This window comes from Cervus canadensis, chromosome 28, assembly GCF_019320065.1.
Source record: "Cervus canadensis isolate Bull #8, Minnesota chromosome 28, ASM1932006v1, whole genome shotgun sequence".
Lineage (NCBI taxonomy): Eukaryota > Metazoa > Chordata > Mammalia > Artiodactyla > Cervidae > Cervus > Cervus canadensis.
In genome coordinates, this window is record NC_057413.1 from 1,800,695 (window position 1) to 1,818,810 (window position 18,116).

The 18,116-nt window shown below is 56.2% G+C and overlaps 2 protein-coding genes across 2 annotated transcripts; both read right to left on the reverse strand.

Annotated features, from left to right (window-relative positions):
• Window positions 1-337: 337 nt before the first annotated feature.
• LOC122430099 (tubulin beta-2B chain) lies at window positions 338-3,360 on the reverse strand. The gene is made up of 4 exons (XM_043450898.1): window positions 3,188-3,360; window positions 2,351-2,459; window positions 1,964-2,074; window positions 338-1,648 (listed from the first exon to the last, which is right to left on the reverse strand). Exons 1-4 carry the CDS (start codon window positions 3,242-3,244, stop codon window positions 588-590), a joined length of 1,338 nt encoding a protein of 445 aa, XP_043306833.1. The 5' UTR covers window positions 3,245-3,360; the 3' UTR covers window positions 338-587.
• Window positions 3,361-12,683: 9,323 nt separating this feature from the next.
• LOC122430103 (leydig cell tumor 10 kDa protein homolog) lies at window positions 12,684-13,626 on the reverse strand. Its single transcript, XM_043450904.1, has one exon. The coding sequence runs from the start codon at window positions 13,607-13,609 to the stop codon at window positions 13,319-13,321; it is 291 nt and encodes a 96-aa protein (XP_043306839.1). The 5' UTR covers window positions 13,610-13,626; the 3' UTR covers window positions 12,684-13,318.
• Between the last annotated feature and the right edge of the window lie 4,490 nt (window positions 13,627-18,116).

Below are 18,116 nucleotides of genomic sequence, written 5' to 3' on the forward strand. Positions count from 1 at the left end.
ATCTTAAGGGAATTCCCTGGTAGTCCCGTGGTTAGGACTCTGCCCCTCCACTTCCACTTGGGCAGTGGGACAGAGTTCCACCCCTGCTGGGGGGAATTCCCCACTAGCCCCACCTCGCAGCCAAAAAAAAAAAAAAAGGCATCTTAAAAGTCAGATTGATCGCCCTTCCTAAACTGGGTACGCCTGTGGTTGGTTTGATTTTATCCTTCTGAAGCCGAAGAGTACATTCATCTGAGCCTTTACCCATCCCTTCGCTTGCTGAAGGAAGGATTCAGTAGAATGTGTTCTGAAAGTGACATTTAAATTGATAATAAAGAGGAGGAGACAGAAAAGAGGACACCGTTAGGACACAAACGTTTATGTGATTTTAGCCATTACAACAGTAGTTCAGAAAGACCTCAAATGTTACATGGAAGTCATCAATATTACAAAAAGAAAAAAAAAAGGGACAGGCAACAGTGAAGAGCACCAGAGCCCCAGCGCCCACCTCGCGGGACCCCGGGCCCTCCTCGTCTCCTTCCGCGAGCCCCCCTCCCCTCGGCCGCGCCCGGCCTCCCTGCCCGGCCTCCGCGGCGCCTCCGGCCGGCTCAGGCCTCGTCCTCGCCCTCCTCCTCCTCGAACTCGCCCTGCTCGTCGGCCGTGGCGTCCTGGTACTGCTGGTACTCGGACACCAGGTCGTTCATGTTGCTCTCGGCCTCGGTGAACTCCATCTCGTCCATGCCCTCGCCCGTGTACCAGTGCAGGAAGGCCTTGCGCCGGAACATGGCCGTGAACTGCTCCGAGATGCGCTTGAACAGCTCCTGGATGGCCGTGCTGTTGCCGATGAAGGTGGCCGACATCTTCAGGCCGCGGGGCGGGATGTCGCACACGGCCGTCTTCACGTTGTTGGGGATCCACTCCACGAAGTAGCTGCTGTTCTTGTTCTGCACGTTGAGCATCTGCTCGTCCACCTCCTTCATGGACATGCGGCCCCGGAAGATGGCGGCCACGGTCAGGTAGCGGCCGTGGCGCGGGTCGCAGGCGGCCATCATGTTCTTGGAGTCGAACATCTGCTGGGTCAGCTCGGGCACCGTCAGCGCCCGGTACTGCTGGCTGCCCCGGCTGGTGAGCGGGGCGAAGCCGGGCATGAAGAAGTGCAGGCGCGGGAAGGGGACCATGTTCACGGCCAGCTTGCGCAGGTCGGCGTTGAGCTGGCCCGGGAAGCGCAGGCAGGTGGTGACCCCGCTCATGGTTGCCGACACCAGGTGGTTGAGGTCCCCGTAGGTGGGGGTGGTCAGTTTCAGGGTGCGGAAGCAGATGTCGTACAGCGCCTCGTTGTCGATGCAGTAGGTCTCATCCGTGTTTTCCACCAGCTGGTGCACGGACAGGGTGGCGTTGTAGGGCTCGACCACCGTGTCCGACACCTTGGGCGAGGGCATGACGCTGAAGGTGTTCATGATGCGGTCGGGGTACTCCTCGCGGATCTTACTAATGAGGAGGGTCCCCATCCCAGACCCCGTGCCGCCCCCCAGCGAGTGGGTCAGCTGGAAGCCCTGCAGACAGTCACAGCTCTCGGACTCCTTCCTGACCACGTCCAGGACGGAGTCCACCAGCTCGGCGCCTTCTGTGTAGTGGCCCTTGGCCCAGTTGTTCCCGGCACCGCTCTGGCCTGCCAGAGGGAGAGAGTCTTCATAAGTCACTGATGATTGCATTAAATTCCTTTTCACCTTAAACCCTTTAATAGAGCTCAGTGAGTCAGAGTTCAGATCAGATTTCAGGTTATCATTAAAAGGACCAAACATTAAAATATTTGGTCATGGACATAATTATAAATAAGGAAGGTTAGGGACCTTAGAGGTTGAAAGACCTTTTGTTTTAGGTTATATATTAAGACAAAATGAGTACACAGCTCCATGCTTTCTCTAAGGCAGCCACACCCCTCCACTCTGAGCTGTCCAGGCCATCAGCCATGCCAGTCACTCACCAAACACGAAGTTGTCGGGCCTGAAGATCTGGCCGAAGGGTCCAGACCTGACGGAGTCCATGGTGCCCGGCTCCAGGTCCACGAGGATGGCCCGAGGCACATACTTGTTACCTGCGGGGACAGAGCAGGACTCAGACCTGCAGGCAGAGCGCTCAGAAAAGGTGCCCTGGTACCAGCTTCCTTCCTTACAGAAGCTGCTCCTAGCCCCAAGAGAGGACACAGGACAGGATTCTCTAAAGATTCTCGAAGGAGCACTCCCCCCCCCCCAAAAAAAAAACCCCCAGGGAAAGATAGGAATGCTAAATCCGCTAGACCACCCTCCCCTGGGGCCACACTTCTGGGGTCAGTCCCTTGGGGAGGGGGGCAGGGTAAGGTAAAGGCGATTACCGGTGGCCTCGTTGTAGTACACATTGATTCTCTCCAGCTGCAAGTCACTGTCTCCATGGTAACTGCCAGTGGGGTCGATGCCGTGCTCATCGCTGATGACTTCCCAAAACTGAGACACAGAAAAACCTGCATTAGACCACGCCCCACCGCCGAGAGGCCCGCGACACACAATGAAAAGGCTCGGTTCCGACAGCCCAGCGTCTCCGCAGCTTTAGGGCAGTCACGCCCGCACCGCGGCAGGGCTTGCATTTTGCAGGGTCACGGAGTTGAAACTGGGCGTTTCCTGGGCGAACAGCTGCTCGAGGAGGGAGGCGGGGGTCTCGGCGGGGAGAGGAGGGACTAGCAACTGGATGGCGGGCGCGCGGGGCGCCCAGCGGCGCGGAGCGGGTGGGAGGGGGGGTCAGGGACCGGAGGGGCTGAAGGACGGGGGTGGTTAGATTCAAGGCACGTCCAGGGACCACGAGACGCTCGTCCTCCGCCCCTCCCCCCGCCACTCGACTAGAGTTCGAGCGAGTAAAACCGATTCTCCCGGCGTCCCGGCGCCGCCCGCAGAGTGGCGCACAGCCGCGGACACCCCCGCGCGCGCTCCGGGACAGCGTACGAGGTTTAGAGAAGAGAAGGGAGGGGCGGCCGGGGACCGAGAGGCCACACGAGTCACAGCCTCGAGCTGAGGGGTTCCCCCCACTCCCGCTGAAAGTCGCCGCGGGGGCACGCCCGGCTCCGCAGTACAGAGCCGGGGGAAGGTCCGCACTCAGGACGACGGTCGCGCCCGGAGCCCCGAGGGGCGTCAGGCTGGGCCCCCGTCCCCACCCGGCCCCGCCCGGGCGCCGCGCCCACCTTGGCGCCGATCTGGTTGCCGCACTGGCCCGCCTGGATATGCACGATCTCGCGCATGGTGCCGGCTCGCTGCTTCTGGCCCGGGTCGGCGTCTGGTCGGTCTGTCGGTCCCCCTGCACACCCACTGCGGGGTCACCGGGAACGCGCTCGGGAACCAGCCGGCTGAGAGCGCCGGCCCGGCGGGTTCGGCCTTTTATATGAGAAGGGTGGGGCGGCCCGCGCAGGCCGCGCCCCCAGCCTGAGCCCCCCAGTCCCCTTCGCGCTAGCGCTCTCCAGGCCCCGCTGACGTAATGCTCAGGGCCCCAGGGACCGTCCAGGGGGCTGGACCACGGGCCCGCGGCCAATCAGCAGAGGCTTGAGGGCCGGGCGCGGCCCCGAGGCTGAGCAGAGCCGGGTGGGGGGCGTGCGCATTGTCTAGGACTGGGGGGGATGTGGAGAAGCTGGGCACCGAGAACCGGGGGGTGGGTGAAGGAACCGAGCGCGGGAGGGTGGAGACGCGAGGGTGACCGGCGTGGCAGGCCGGGTGTGGGGGGAGAGCGGGCACCGGGTGGGTGGGTGACTGGAACAGGTGGAGGGGCCGCCAGGTGCTCCGGAAAGGAGCGCGCTCGCGTGCTGGGGCGCCGGCCGGTGGTAGCGCTGGTGGCCTGGGTTTCGCCACCACCGCGGACTGCGGCACCTCTTCCACCCTCGGCCGGGGCCCCCTAAGCCACCCTCCCGGGGAGACTCCTGCCCCTTTCCCCAGTCCAACGGCGGTGCAGCGGCCGAACCTCGGCCCCGGGAGGAAGTCCTTGTGACAGCTTGTTGGGGCCGAAGGGCCGTGGCCCTAGACACTTACGGCCCAACGGCCTCAGGATGCCCTCCGCCCCGCCCCCGGGGTCCGTGCGTCCCCTCTTTTGTCTCTGCCAAGGGCCCTTTCTCTGTGGATGCGGCATCCGGGGACCGGGCCACCTCGGGGCCTGCACCGCCCTGCCCGACTCTCTCCAAGAGTCACAGCTCCCCGGCTGGTACCCAGGACTCCTCCACCCGGCGGCTTTTGTTCCTTGGGAGCCTGCGGGGTGGGTGTGGCAGGGTGGACGGTCCAGCGATCAGAAGAGGGTGGGGTTCGGGGGCGGGGCTGCGGCAGAACAAAGAGCTGGAAAACGCGTGGGCCACCTCCCACGACCAAGCGTTTGACAGTCACACTGTGTTCGGTTCATCTTTTGTCCACTAAGGGGACAGGTCCCCAGGGAGCTCGCCGCCTGCCCCACCGCTGACATTCTCATCATCCACCAGGCGCCGGAAGCCGAGGCGGCCACGAGGTCCCCAACCTTGGTGCTGCCGATGCGGGCGAGGGGCCCGCCTGGAGACTGCAGCACGGGCGGGCGGGGGCCGCGCGCGAACCTGACGGCCCACGGCGCGCGTGCGCGGACGCGGCCCCGACACGCCTTCAAACCTACAATTTCTAGGGAGTCCAAGAAGGAGCTGATCTCTTTGTTACTTTTCGTGCGTGCGTGTGTGTGTGTGTATATGAGAGAGAGCGCACTGGAACCTGGTCCCCGCAATTCCGTGGGCGAAGCTTCCTGTCCTCCACCCCGACCCTTGACAGGTCGTCTGCGAGGTGACGTGACCCCTTTTCATCTTCAGGCCAGAGGGGCCAAATGACCCAGGTTCCCCCGGCGGAGAACAGCCCGCAGCTGTCGAGTGAGACCCGCCCTCCACCCCCTGAAGTATCAGCAAGCTGTCATCCCCTCCCTTCCCGCTGTGGGCGGAAGGGGGGCTTTCAGCCCAATTCCAGCGCACAAAGAGAGGCAGAGAGAACAAAAGCTCGGCGCCCCCAGACACCCCCAGCTCCGACGGCGGTCCCAAGACGCGGCTGTGGGAGTCCGGGTGGGGAGGCGCCGGCCGAGGGGCAGAGCGGCGGAAGGTCGCTCACGTGCCCGCTTGCGGGGCCCCAAGGACCGGGTCCTGACCCCGACTTGGTGCTACTCACTCCTGCAGAGGCAAAAGCGTCCAGGGAAAAGGACGCCCCCGGCCACGCAGCCAGTCAGTCAGGGCTCAGGCTGGAATCTCGCGTCCCGGCGCCCAGCCCTCAGGAGAGGGATCGTGTCCAGGCAGAAAGGGTTGTGGCTGGGCCCGGGGTGACGGCTCGGGCGGCACCGAACCGCGCGGGAAGGAGGCGAGCGAGGGCCACACCCGCGCAGCCAGAGCGGAAGCGCGCGGCGCGGTTCGAGCGGGCCGGGGCCGAGCGCCGCCGCCCGCCGGGATCCGCCCCACGCCCGGCGGCTGAGCCCCGCCGGCCCCTGTCTCACGGCCTAGTCTCCGCGGAGGGCCGGAGGTGGACACTCGGGTCCAAGAAGATGAGGGAAAACGCCCTTTCCCTGGGCTTTCTCTCAGGAAAGGGGCTTAGGACGGGGTGGGGCTGGAACTCGTTCGTCGGAAAGCCCGGATGCCCTCGGGGACGCAGCATTTTGGGCCCCAGATCCACTTTTGTTTCCTTCCGTTTGCCGGCACCGTCCCGCGCCCCCGCCTCCACTGAGCTGCCAGCTTCGGTAGCCGTTCCACGCCCCCTCCTCAGTTTGGAAGCATGAGACTCCTCATCTTAATTTTCACAAGGAGCTGGTTTTGCCTGGCAAGGAAGAGTGCTGAAGACAGCCAGCCCTTCCCCTGAAGTTTTCAGTTTGTCTGCCAACCGTTGTCACCTTTATTGGGGTAGCTCCCAGAGAAGAGGCTGGTGAGGGGCTTTCAAAGCAAAAAAAAAAATTAATCTCAGTTCCCTCTCCCAGCATCACAGCATTTCTTTTTGCCTGTTTATTACACACAATTCCTCTCCATCTGGGTCACTGTGTATCAGACGTGAAGGTGTTACAGCAATATATTTTATCGTGTTTTACAAGCTATTAATTTTAATGATGCATTAACATTTCTAAATTTTCCCCCTCCCTCGACCATTGTAGAAATAACACTGCAAAATAAAATCCCACCTTAATTTTATGCATAACAGTATGAGGCCAAGGCGAGTAAGATACCCCTTAAGCTACTAAAATTCTATTTGCTCTCACACTTTGCAGAGTATTTTCAAGGACAAATTCTCAAGTGAGTTTGCATTCATCTGTAACACAGAGAGTCATTGTGTTAATTAACTGAAGAAGTCTGATTGAGTGGGGGCATTGCATAGCCGAATGGGTAGTGAATTGTTAAAGCATTATTTTCTTAAACCAAGGTGTGTGCTTTTGCATAGACTGAAATTGCAAGGCTTAGAGCTTTCCGGTTTTCCCACTGCCTGCCTGCAATCACTACTTAATACCCAGCTCGCGCAGCTGGTAGCCTGACAGACAACTCTGCCGTGGAGATGCCCGCGGTTTCCTGGGTAACCGACACTTAGCCAATGAATGAAGCGGAATTGAAAGAAAGCGACTGCAAATCCATCATTATTTCCTTTTTCACTCGTCTCAATGCGCTCCAGCTAGAAATATTGCAAAGCTACCAGCCCTAACATCTATGTAAAGGAGTCAATGGCCACAGAACCGGGACTAGGACGGGGTCCAGACCCACACTGTGACTGCGGGGGGTGGGGGTCCTGGGACCCGCCGGGACGGGAGCTTTCTCAGCTGCCAGGGCCCCTGCGGATGGTCCCCTTTCCTCCGCCCCCCCACCCCGGGAAGCCAGCCGCTCCCGCAGGGCTGCCCCGGGCCCTCTAATCAAAGGGCCGGGTGGGAGGCTCGAGCCCCGTCTTCCGCGGCCGCGGGGCCCTGTGGGAGCAGCCGGCCCAGGTAACAAAGGACGGGACGGAGCGGGACGACGCTGAGGCCGGGCGTGCGGGTGGCGGAGGGGGCGGCGACCTCTCCTTTTGTTCCTCCGTCAAGCTGGCGGTTTTCCCACGGCCGGCCTCCGAACTGGGGTGAGAGTGGCCTCAGGCCAGCCTGAGAGCTCTGGGCTCTCCGCGCGGAGCCTTGCCTTCTTTGTCCTGCAGGTCGGCAGGGGGAGTCGGACCGCGCTCTCCGGAACCCTTTTTATGCGCGCCCCTCCCCCACACCGTCGGAGACCCTAAGATTCTCGGGCTGGGGGAGGGCAGGCCAGAGGATGCGGACTCTGTGAATCCTTGGTGAAGGACAGCTCGTGACCGAGCCAGATTGTGCGGAAAAGGCAAGCAGAGGGTAGAAAATACCCTTGAATGGGAGCCTTCCGGAATGCTAAGACCGGCAGGTGCAATCCGTGAAGTCACAAAGGTAGAAATAAATTTATGAAATGAATGCTACTCTCAGGAAGGTTTGAGGGGTGCATTTTAAGTTTCATGCCGCCGCCGCCGTAGCAGTGTAGTATAATTGTGATTGCGGGGCTGCCCCCACCCCCCCTCAGTAGAAACCGGTCCTCCAGCCTCTGGGCACATGGATATCCAGGCAGCTCACCGCTTTTCTCCTAGATCAGCCCCAGACCTTTGCCTGCCACTTAAATAAAATTAAACCTGTGTATTCAGACAGACAGAGGCACACACGTCCACAGAGCATTTGTGACTCTCTACCCTTTGCCTCTGGCATTTAGATGCCTGGTCACCATTAACCTGGTCACCGATGTCTTAACTGCAGAAGCAGGTCACCCTCTGAGCAGGGACTCTTGGCTTGACCTGCCCAGCCTTCTTGTCACTAGCCACCATACATTCACCGTCCATTTTCAAGAAAACAATTCCTTAAGAGAACCTCGGGGAGAATTTTGCTCTTCCAAATTAGTCTCTAGAGAGACAGTTTATCAAAACATTTGGTTTCTCACATATACTCAAAAGAACTGAAAGAATTTCATAGAGATATTTGCATACACACTCATGTTCATAGCAGCATAATTCACCATACCCAAAGTGGAAGCCACCTAAGTGTCCAGTGATAGACGGATGTATTCATACAAATCAAGTGTGGTCCACACACACACATGGAATACTATTCAGCCTTAAAAAGGAAGGATGTTTTGACACCAGCTGGAACATGGACGAACCTTGATATTGTGCTTGGTGAAAGAAGCCAGTTGTGAGAAGACAAAAATTGTATGATTTAACATATACAAGGCACCTAGAGTAGCCAAGTTTGCAGAGGCGGAGAGGGTGAGGGCAGGGGCCCAGGGCCGGGGTGGGGGGGGGGGGAGCGAGTATTTACTGAGGACAGACTTTCAGTTTTCCAAGAGGAAGAGTCCTGGAGAGGCTGGCGGTGGTGGCTGTACCACAGTGTGAATGTGCTTAATGCCAATGAGATGTAATTGTAAAAACGATTGAGAGGGCAGCTTTTATGTTTGTGCGCATTTTACCACAATTAAAAATAGCTTGTTACTCTCTGTGAAATATATAGAGGCATTTTTTTGTCTTGATGCTAATATGGTGCCCCAAGTTTCTCAGTGGTGGATAGATAGATAGGTAGGTGATAGGCACAGAGACAGTAGATAGATACTTTAAATACTAACATCAATTTCATCATTTATTGCCCCTTATTCTGCACCAAAGGTGTCAGAGGCATCTCGGCACCGACTGGCTGATGGCTGTCCTTGTTCTTACATCTCCACGGATGCCCTGTGGTTCAGAGTCTCTGGTCCAAATTCTTAGCACAGCACTGTGGCCACTCCAACTCGGGTGGTCTACTTTCCCAGTGCTACCCGCCCCCTCTCTGCCTCCACAGTGCATCCCAGGAGACTTGAACCTGCCCGCCGAGTTCCTTTGAGGATGTGTTCTCGAGTCTCTGAGTCTCATTCTGCTCCATCGAATGGAGAAACCTCTCCTCTTCTTTACTGGTGACATTTCCATTGTTCTTCCTGCTGCATCGTAACTACCTGCGACCCTCCCCACCCCCACCCCAGCAGGTCACCTGGAACCATGAGTTGCTGATGCTCTGATCCCACAGGCTTCTTCTCCGGTTAGCGTCAGATTTACATTTATTGCCTAAAAGCAGTGATCACCCAGCTTGTTCATTGCACACCTCTACCCATTAAAAAAAAAGTTGAGAATACATGCCCAGTATGTACTCAGTCGCTTCAGTCCTGTCCGACTCTTTGTGACCCCATGGACTGTAGCCCATCAGGCTCCTCTGTCCACGGGATTTCCCAGGCAAGAGTACTAAAGTGGGTAGCCATTCCCTTCTCTAGGAGATCTTCCTGACCCAGGGGTCAAACCTGCACCTTTTACATCTCCTGCATTGGCAGGCAGATTCTTTACCACTAGCACCATCTGGGAAAGCCCCCACAAGCCCAACATACTTATTATTTATTTGTGCCCAAGGTATTTATCCATAAATTGTACACATTTATTTTTACAAGCCTGTATCTCAAGGTACCGTATATTTAGTGTGAGTTGTATCCTGAGTGACATCAGAAGGTAGTCACCATCTCACCACTGTCTCACTTTTATTTTGGCCAACGTCTCACCAGACTTGGGCTACTCATGGTTTTCTTACCTGTCAATGGACTTGACTAAGAGCCTGTGGAAGGAGCAGAGTGTAAGCTCTGCCATCTCCTTATTTTTCTTATGTGTTTGCATCACTAATATCTTCACTTTGCAGTTTCTTTTCTGCAGTGTTTGAAGCCCAGCTGTGAGGATCCGTGGAGCAAAATCTCGATGACATGGTGGCCAACCGTCATCGCTTCCTCCTTTCCAGGGAACGATTCACAACGTGTGACCGCAATGCACAGCACCCTGTGAGGCCCCAGCATCACTGGGAACATCAGCTACTTAACATTAACTGTTACATTAATTTCTTTATTTTTATGGTAGGGCTTCCCCTGTGGCCCAGTGGTAAAGAGTCCACCTGCAATGCAGGAGCCGTAGCAGATGCAGGTTCGATCCCGGGGAAGGGCATGGCAGCCTGCTTGAGGACTCTTGTCTGGAGAATCCCGTGGATGGAGGAGCTAAAGGAAATAAGCATAAATAGGAATTCTCACAGTTTCTTCCCACACTGCAAAGGCCGTTTCCGCCGGCCCCACCTCCAGACTAGATTTCTTCGTGAGGTTAGGGTTCATTCCATTGAGGCCTCTGTTTCCTGCTGGTTTTTGACCCCTTGATGGCAGGAACCATGTCTTATTAGCCTTTATATCTCCCACATTGCTGGAACTAAGTGCAGGAAAACAATAAATATTTCTCTAGTAAATAAAATATCTCGAATATACAGCGACTAGAGAACCCAACTATTCCCAACACACTCAGAAGCAGGTTAGAAACAGAAAAAAAGACCAGGTCATTTATAAAGGTGGAAAAACTCAGCTATCCAGAATTTTATAAAGCAATAGTCAATGCTAGAACATGATAGAACAATTCCTATAAAAATTTCAAGGAAAATATGCCTTAATATTTGCATGCCCAGTTACATTTACTTTTAATTTTAAAGGTAATAGGTATTTTTGAACATAAAAGAACTGAGGAAATGTAGCTTCTGTGAGTCATTTTGGAAAAAAAAAAAGAAAAAGAATCTCAGAGAATGTGAAATAGATCTTAGAAAGGTTGGTTGTTTGACAGCACATGACCTAAGGGATAAAGGTACCTCCAAACACAGCCTAGAGACAGACACAGAAGTCCTTCAATTGGTCCTTCGTGAAGGATGCTGGAAATGCTTTTTTCAGGTGCTGGCCGAGGACCTGAGGCTGCCAGATCGTCATCAAGTTCCCTGAAATTGGAATTATTACCTCCTTATGGGGAATTGGTTGTTTGCCAGTTTATTCTGGAAACTTCTCTGCTACAAAGAGTAGACGATTTCAAATGATGGAAAAACAGATGCACAGACGTTTTAAAATGTCCCATGAAAATATAAAATTCTCAACAAATCCTAAGATTTTAGGCAGACGTCAAAGCAACAAAGGCCACATTAGAAGTCAGGATGCAAAGTAAGAGTGTGCCTGAGGAGGTGAGTGGGCTTCAAGACACATTGTCGGGGGCTTGAAGAAATGAGCCAGACTGCAGTAGAAAATCTGCTTCTTACTTTGATGACGAAGGATAAATGCCGTGGAAAGAAACAGGCCAAGCTACGGGGAAGCCAAAACTCTATGGAAATGTCACGTGTTTTATAAGGAATTCTGTAAAAACTCACAGAGGCAGAAAGAAAAATTTTAAAAAGCTGTAATAAAACTAAATTAGTAAAGAAAAGATGAGGTCTAAACTCCATCAGGCTTATGAGGAACATGACCAGATTTAAGAGGAGCGTGGAGCAGTGATGGAGGAATTAGAAACGCTCTGAGCTCCGTGAAGTAACAAAATTATGTAGAAACCCTTAGAAAGATGTGTGAGGCGCCTTGCTCACAGAGAGAAGGAAATCAAAGTTTTGAATCACTGCATTTGCAGCTGACCTGGAGGCCAGGCCCTGCAGTAAGAGTATTTTAAAGAGGAGGAAGATGCAGGTTTCACAGACAAACCGTTGCTCAATCCTTTGTTTCCAGCTTAAGCTGAGGGCTGAGAGGTCAGTTGGGCGTGACATTTGCCCAAAAAATTCTGCTGGGAAACGAAAGAAAAAACCTAGCAGCACAAAGCCGAGACCGGTGATGACCTCTCTCTCGAGACACAGGGTTCTGGAAAAGCAGCTGATCCACAGCGCGTGTAAGTGGGAGAAGAAGCCCAGAGGCCGGCAGCTGCAGAGGAAGTGAGAACCCCCGGGCAGAAGGAAGACACCCCTGGTGCAGGACGGCAGCAGAGACAGCTCACAAAACCCCAGGCTGTCCCCTGGGGGCTCGTGACAGCTGGCCCGCTGCACTCACCGGAGCCGAGGGTGACGTATGCCAGCCCGGGACAGAAACCAAGGCAGCCAAACCCGCGGCTTCTCCACGCAGCCGTGCTCACACCCAGGAGGACGCGGTACCCACAGCTCTTAGGGAAGAGATAGGCCCAAAGGTTTCTGGAACAAAATGTGCCTGGGTGCTGGGCTCCAGGAGCTGTCATCACTAAATGCAGAGACCTCACCCTTCCGGCAATGATGAATGTCCCGGGTGATGCTGGTCTGAGAAATCGGTCTTTCGGGAGGACGACAGAGGGTGCCCACAGGGTCCGCTTGGACACCTCCTCGCAGGGGGTGGGCTCTGGGCCTCTTCACTGTCTCCCACCCTTGCTGGGCTCGCCCTCCAGGCCTAGGGAGCACTGCCCCCTCAGAGCATCCGCCCGCGTGGTGGGAAGCCTGGCAGAGAACCCCCCTCTAGAATCCCGGGACTCTGCTCTGACCTCGGTGACCTCCCTGTCCTCCTCCCACCCCAGAGCAGGGGACTGTTTGCCACCACCTTTTGCAAGATTCGGGAATGTCTTCAGGCTCCAGAGCTGAGCCTTGGCGGCTCACAGGACCGCTCTCAGGCCTCTCCCTGACCAGGCTCATGACAATGAACGGGCCGCTGGTTGGGCTCCACTTCTGTTGTTCTCTTGTACTGACTCTTGTTCACCCAGGCTGAGCCCCAGACGGAGGAGACCCTACAGATGCAGATGTCCACAGCATTACCTGCTTTATTTTGTTACTCTAATCCAAGTAAATTATTTTAAACATTATGAAATTTTAAACATTATGCATTTTTTTTTTTTTTGAAAGCGCTTCTGGTTTAATCAGCATTTTGACTCTACAAGGTGGTGTCACTGTCTGGACTGCGGATGGGAAAGTGGCTCCCTAGGCTCTCTGGCTTGTCTCCGGCAGACAGGAAGACACAGGGATATCCGTGGAGGGCAAGCAGGCGAGTCACCCCAGGTAGGGAGAAAGAAAAGACTCTCCCCCAGCCCCCAGGCTGGAGGTGCAGGAGCTTGTTCATCCTTCCCTGGGCATGTGGCTCATGTGTAAACTGGGCTGGCCGGGTGGTCTGGGCACCTGGCCCGACGCCCCAGCACGGCCTGCTTACAGGAGCATGTGACCCTGGGAGGAAGGACAAAGTCAGGTGCCTCGCTCCAAGTTATCCAGACGGGATGTGGGAGGGGGTAGTGGGGACACAGGAAGTCGGTGAAGACATCCCCCTGGCCTTGGCCTGTGCTGAGACCTCGGCACCTAGAAAGCCAGCCAGTCCGTGTGCTTTTGACCTGCTCCTCACTGGCTCACGGGCCAGATCCCCGGTCAGGTTCGAGGTGCAATTCAAGTCTTTGGAGAGCACAGTTCCTCTTTCCTGTGGGGTTAACCGCACAGGCCTGAGCACAGAGGAGGGGGCTGCAGTGGTGGTCCCTGCTGGGGCGCATCCTTAGGCAGGCATCTTGGTGGAGGAAGAGGCCTCCTTCTTCTTGGTGCTGGCCTTCAAAAGCGCCAGCTTTTTGGGCAGGCTGGTGCTGGCTTTCATCACCACGTCATGTTCAGTCTTCTCCCGGATTCCAACCTCCAGGTTCTTCTTGAGCTGCTGCTGCACGGTGCGTGCCTTCTTGGGTGCGATAACGCGATAACGCCCTTCCTCGGGCCGGTTCCGCGCCGAGGCCGCCGCCGCCGCCTTGCTCTTCGCTGGCTTCTGCGCCTGGAACTTGCACTGCCCCTGCGCCATGATCAGGCACGCATCGGAAGAGCTAAACATTATAAATTTTAAACATTATGAAAATGACCTACCCTTAAAAACTATTTGTAAAGTTTAAAAATGTTGTCAAGGTACTTTAAGATGGAAAAAGAAAAAACCTCGCTGTAATTTGAAGAGCAGGACTTCCCTAATGGCTCAGTGGTAAAGAATTCGCCAGCCAAGCAGGAGCGATGGGAGACTCGAGTTCGATCCCTGGGTGGGCAAGATCCGCTGGAGGAGGGCATGGCAACCCACTGCAGTATCCTTGCCTGGAGAATCCTGTGGACAGAGGAGCCTGGCGGGCTACAGTCCATGGGGGTTGAAAAGAGTCAGACACGACTGAGTGACTAAACAACAACAAATCTGAAGCGTAGAGAGGTGGTGTCCACCTCTGCACGATAGTGATTCCCTCAGTCAGGAATCAGATGGTCTGGAACGACCGCAGGGGGCCTGATCCTTTGTCCTAGTTGCTGCCTTCATCCTGGAAACTGAGTGAAATCGGGTGTGTGCCTGAGCGGGGCAGGCCCAGCTGTCCTCATGATTAGAAGGACCCAGAGAGAGGGGTCACAGCGGAGGGTGAGGGTGAGAAAACAGAGCTCGCTTCCCAAACAGCCCTGGTCCTGGCCTTTCCCCGGGAGGGCAGAGAAAGGGGCCTGGGGTCCTTCCCAGGACAGCAGGCTGGGCCCCGCTGTGGGTCCCTCGGGGCCCCTGGAAGTGTTATCTTCCAGCCAGCACACCCCGCGTCATCCTTCAGAGTGGTATGAGAGGCCACCGCGTTCACCCCGCAAACGTCTGCGGTGTCGGGCGCTGTTCTAGGCCTAGAAAGACAAGCGAACGCATCGGGTGGGACCCCGGTCCTCCTGGAGCTGAGCGGCAGCCCAGGCGGTCAGGTTAGAGAAGCCCCGTTCCTGGGGTTTTTGATGTTTTCTTCGTCCTCATTTGCTTCCCCTCATTGGTTTTGTTTAGCCCGTTCTTACGCTCCTCCAAACCTTTTGGTTCTTTGCTAAATCGAGCGTGTGGTCAGACAAGTAATTAAGGGCTGCAGAAGCTGGGGTGAGTCTGGGTGGCTTGCGGAAGAGGTGCGGTCAAGGTGAGTCACCCTCCCATCTCCCCCATCCATCTCACCCTCCCATCTCCCCCTCCTTCCGTCTCTTCCTCTGTCTCTCTCTGAATGTTTACAGAGTACCTGGTGTGGGAGACAAGTGATTGATTCTGGGATTTCACTTGAAAAGAAAAAGCAAACCCTCAGCTTAAATACTGGTGTCTTTAGTAATTACAGGGTCATCGCAGAGAGAGGTGAACCTGTTTGCCATGGTCACTGTGAGGCCCTCTTTGCTCCAGACCAGCCACCCAGACAGGGAGGCTGAACTCTCTCCGGGCCCCCATGCGCCTGCCCAGGAAGGGCGTCTGTGGCCCTGGACACAGTGTCCACGAGGTGAGCGCCCCCAGGAGCCCGCGGCGGTGACGCGAGGGTCCAGGGAGAAGCCTGTGGGGGGAGCATGTGCAGAGGGGCGGCGGGGCGGGGTGCTGGGGGAGAGTAGTTGGGCCTGTGGCCCCCTGGGGGGTTTCATTTTAGCCAGGAGAAGACAGTGACCCAACTGCGCCGCTGGCCGCGGCCTCCGCACCTCTGGCCTTCAGCCGCCGTGTACGTTTCTAGAACCCTCGGGGCCCCGTGAGGCCAGCAGGTGAGCTCTGTTCTCTCTGCCCCGAGCCCCACCCAGCCACGCAGATTCGAGATGAAAGAGGAGCCGCTGAAGGCGCTATGCAGGAGGGCGGTGGCCCGCCGGGCGCTGGTCCCGCAGCCTCACGTCCACCCTGCAGGCCTGGCAGCGTCTGAGCGGCTCTAGAGCGCTGCCCACTCTCCCCCCCCAAACCCCAGGCCGGGGGGTGCAGTGCTCGCTGCTGTGGTTGGACCGGAAGGGCTGGGGTACGGGAGACGCCCAAGCCGATGAGTCAGGGACACAGACGGGTGGGGATGTCCTCTGAACCCGGAGTGAGGCCTTAAAGACACTTCCAAGGGGAGTCCAGGTCGCCCAGACCAAGTGAGCAAGCAGAGAGGGAAGAACACCCAATCTGGACACAAACCGCGACCTAAACGGGGAAACGAAAGCGTGCAGACGCCTCCCCGGGTCGTGGCTGAGTGGACATGAGGACGTGGCAGCAGCTCCCTGCTTGAGGCGGGCACCCAGACGGGTAACCGGCATCCTCACTGCTAGCTGAGGGCACGGAAGGGTTCAGGGTCTGGTGCTGAAGTGGGTGGGAAAAACCCAGGCGTCAGAGCTGGGCCCCGGAGTCTGCACTTCCGTGCTGCAACTGGAAGGAAAGTGCAAGGAGTTAGGGGGTGTGAGGGGCGATGCACAGACTGCATGCCTGAAATGCTGGCTCCTCGCCTCAGCACAGCACCCAGGGCCTGTGGGCAAGGAGGCGACTGCTCAGTTTCAGCCTCTGCGACCAGGTGGAGAGGCCCTGCCCCCTCCCTCGGGGGCCTGCTGTGGAGCCGGGCTGGGCAAGTGGCGGGCAGGGTCTGCACGGCGGTTCTTTGGGGCCCGGAAGCTGTGGTGGGCTTTTAGCCGCAGCTTCCAGAGAGGAGTGTCCAGAAAGGGGACGACTGACCCAAAGGGACTCTTGGAAATGAAGCTGATCCGGAAATTTACAGGAGAACTGTAGACCAGGACCTTTGCAACACCAGTAACAATTCGGGATTTGTTCTGAGTTCTCGGAGGGTGTTCCCCGCCCGGGTCCTTGGACTCTTGTTCAATAGAAGTGGATAGGAGGCTGGAGGAGAAATCCAGGCAAAGCTTCACTGGGGCTCGGCAGCCAAGGCAAGAAACAGGTGCCCTGGGAGCTCCCCGGGGAGGGCGGGCTGGCCCCTTAATGCGGCGAGCGTGGGGGCAGACTGGACGGTGGCTCAGGCGGTCTGCCCGCCCCTCGCTGGTACAGTGTGCAGGGACCCTGCCTTTGCTCCCGGCACCTCAGAAGTGGCCTTTTTGTATCTTGTTCATAATCTGCTCAGCTGGGCGTGCCTGCAGTTATTTTCAGTCCCGGCCTTTCAGTATCTGTATTTTCTTGCTGGAGGTGTTTGTCCGGGTGCGAGCACTGCTGCAGCAGGTCCCAGGGCCCAGCCTGTCTGAAGGACCTGGCATAGTTTGGACAGCAGAGTGCGTGGAGGCTTCCTAGGTGATGTGTGTGTGTGTTGGTCGCTTAGTCGTGTCCAACTCTTTGCGACCCCATGGGAAGTTGCCCGCCAGGCTCCTCTGTCCATGTGATCTTCCAGGCAAGAATACTGGAGTGGGTTGCCATTTCCTTCTCCAGGGGGTCTCCCCCACCCAGGGCTCGAACTTGGGTCTCCTGCATTGCAGGCAGACGCTTTACCGTCTGAGCCACCAGGGAAGCCTTCTTAGGGGGTCTGGTTAAATACATTATGAATGTAGTTGACCTTCCAAGCTAAAGTCACCTTTCTTTTTCTAAAAAAACAAACACAACATTATGGTAAAACACATTCAGTTTCCCTTTTATCCATTCTGAAGTATAAGGTCTGTGGCATCACGTCCATTCTCACTGTTCTGTAGCCATCACACTGTCCATCCACAGGACTCCTCATCTTGCGAATCTGAAACTCTGCCCCATCAGACACTAACTCCCCCGTTCCGCCCCCGGGTCCCTGGCCCCCACTCGTCTACTTTCCGCACCCCGAGGGCCCTCTTGTGAGTGGGATCATCTGGTATCTGTCCTTTTGTGTCTGGCTTATCTCATTGAGCACAGTGTCCTCAGGTTCCTCACGTTGCAGCCTGTGGCGGAATTTCCTCCATTTCTAAGGCAGAGTCCCCACTCTGAGTGGGTTCCCAGATGTTTAGATGAGGGTTTTTCATGGAACCAGGTCGGCCGGACTGTAGTCGTCCCCTTTCATCTCCCCTTTCATTGTCAGCTTGTCTCTCTCCCTGTCTGTGTACCAGCCTCTGAACCTTCTCTGCCCTGTGTCCCCAGCTGTGTTCTCCAGGTGGACCCCAACTTCTCATCACCCGGCACGTTCCCCCACCCCTGCCCAGGCCTCCCACCTGGTCCATCTGACGCCTCCTCATCCTTCTGCATGGCGGTGCCTCTTCCAGGAAGTCCTCCTGAGGGCTCCATCTGCGCTGGACCAAAACACCCAACTCACTTTACTTCTAGCCCAGCCATTACTGTGCTGCACTGTAGTGATTTGCTTTTCCATTCCTTTCGTTAAAAAGAGCTTTGTCTTCATTTTCTTTTGTTCCCCTGGTGCCTGGTACACAGTTGTCACTCAATAATTTGTAGGATAAACATATGTGTGGGTAAGTGAAAAACTGGGAACTCATCTTCGGTATAAACCAGGCACCATCATTAGGATCAATGGACTTAATTATTGCATTTTATGGACTGAGATAGAGACCTTTTTGGTGGAGATGTGATCAAGTTTGGGGCAAATAGGGGAGGGGCCGGTACTGTTTAGATCTGGTTCTGGGCAGAGGCAGCGGAAAAG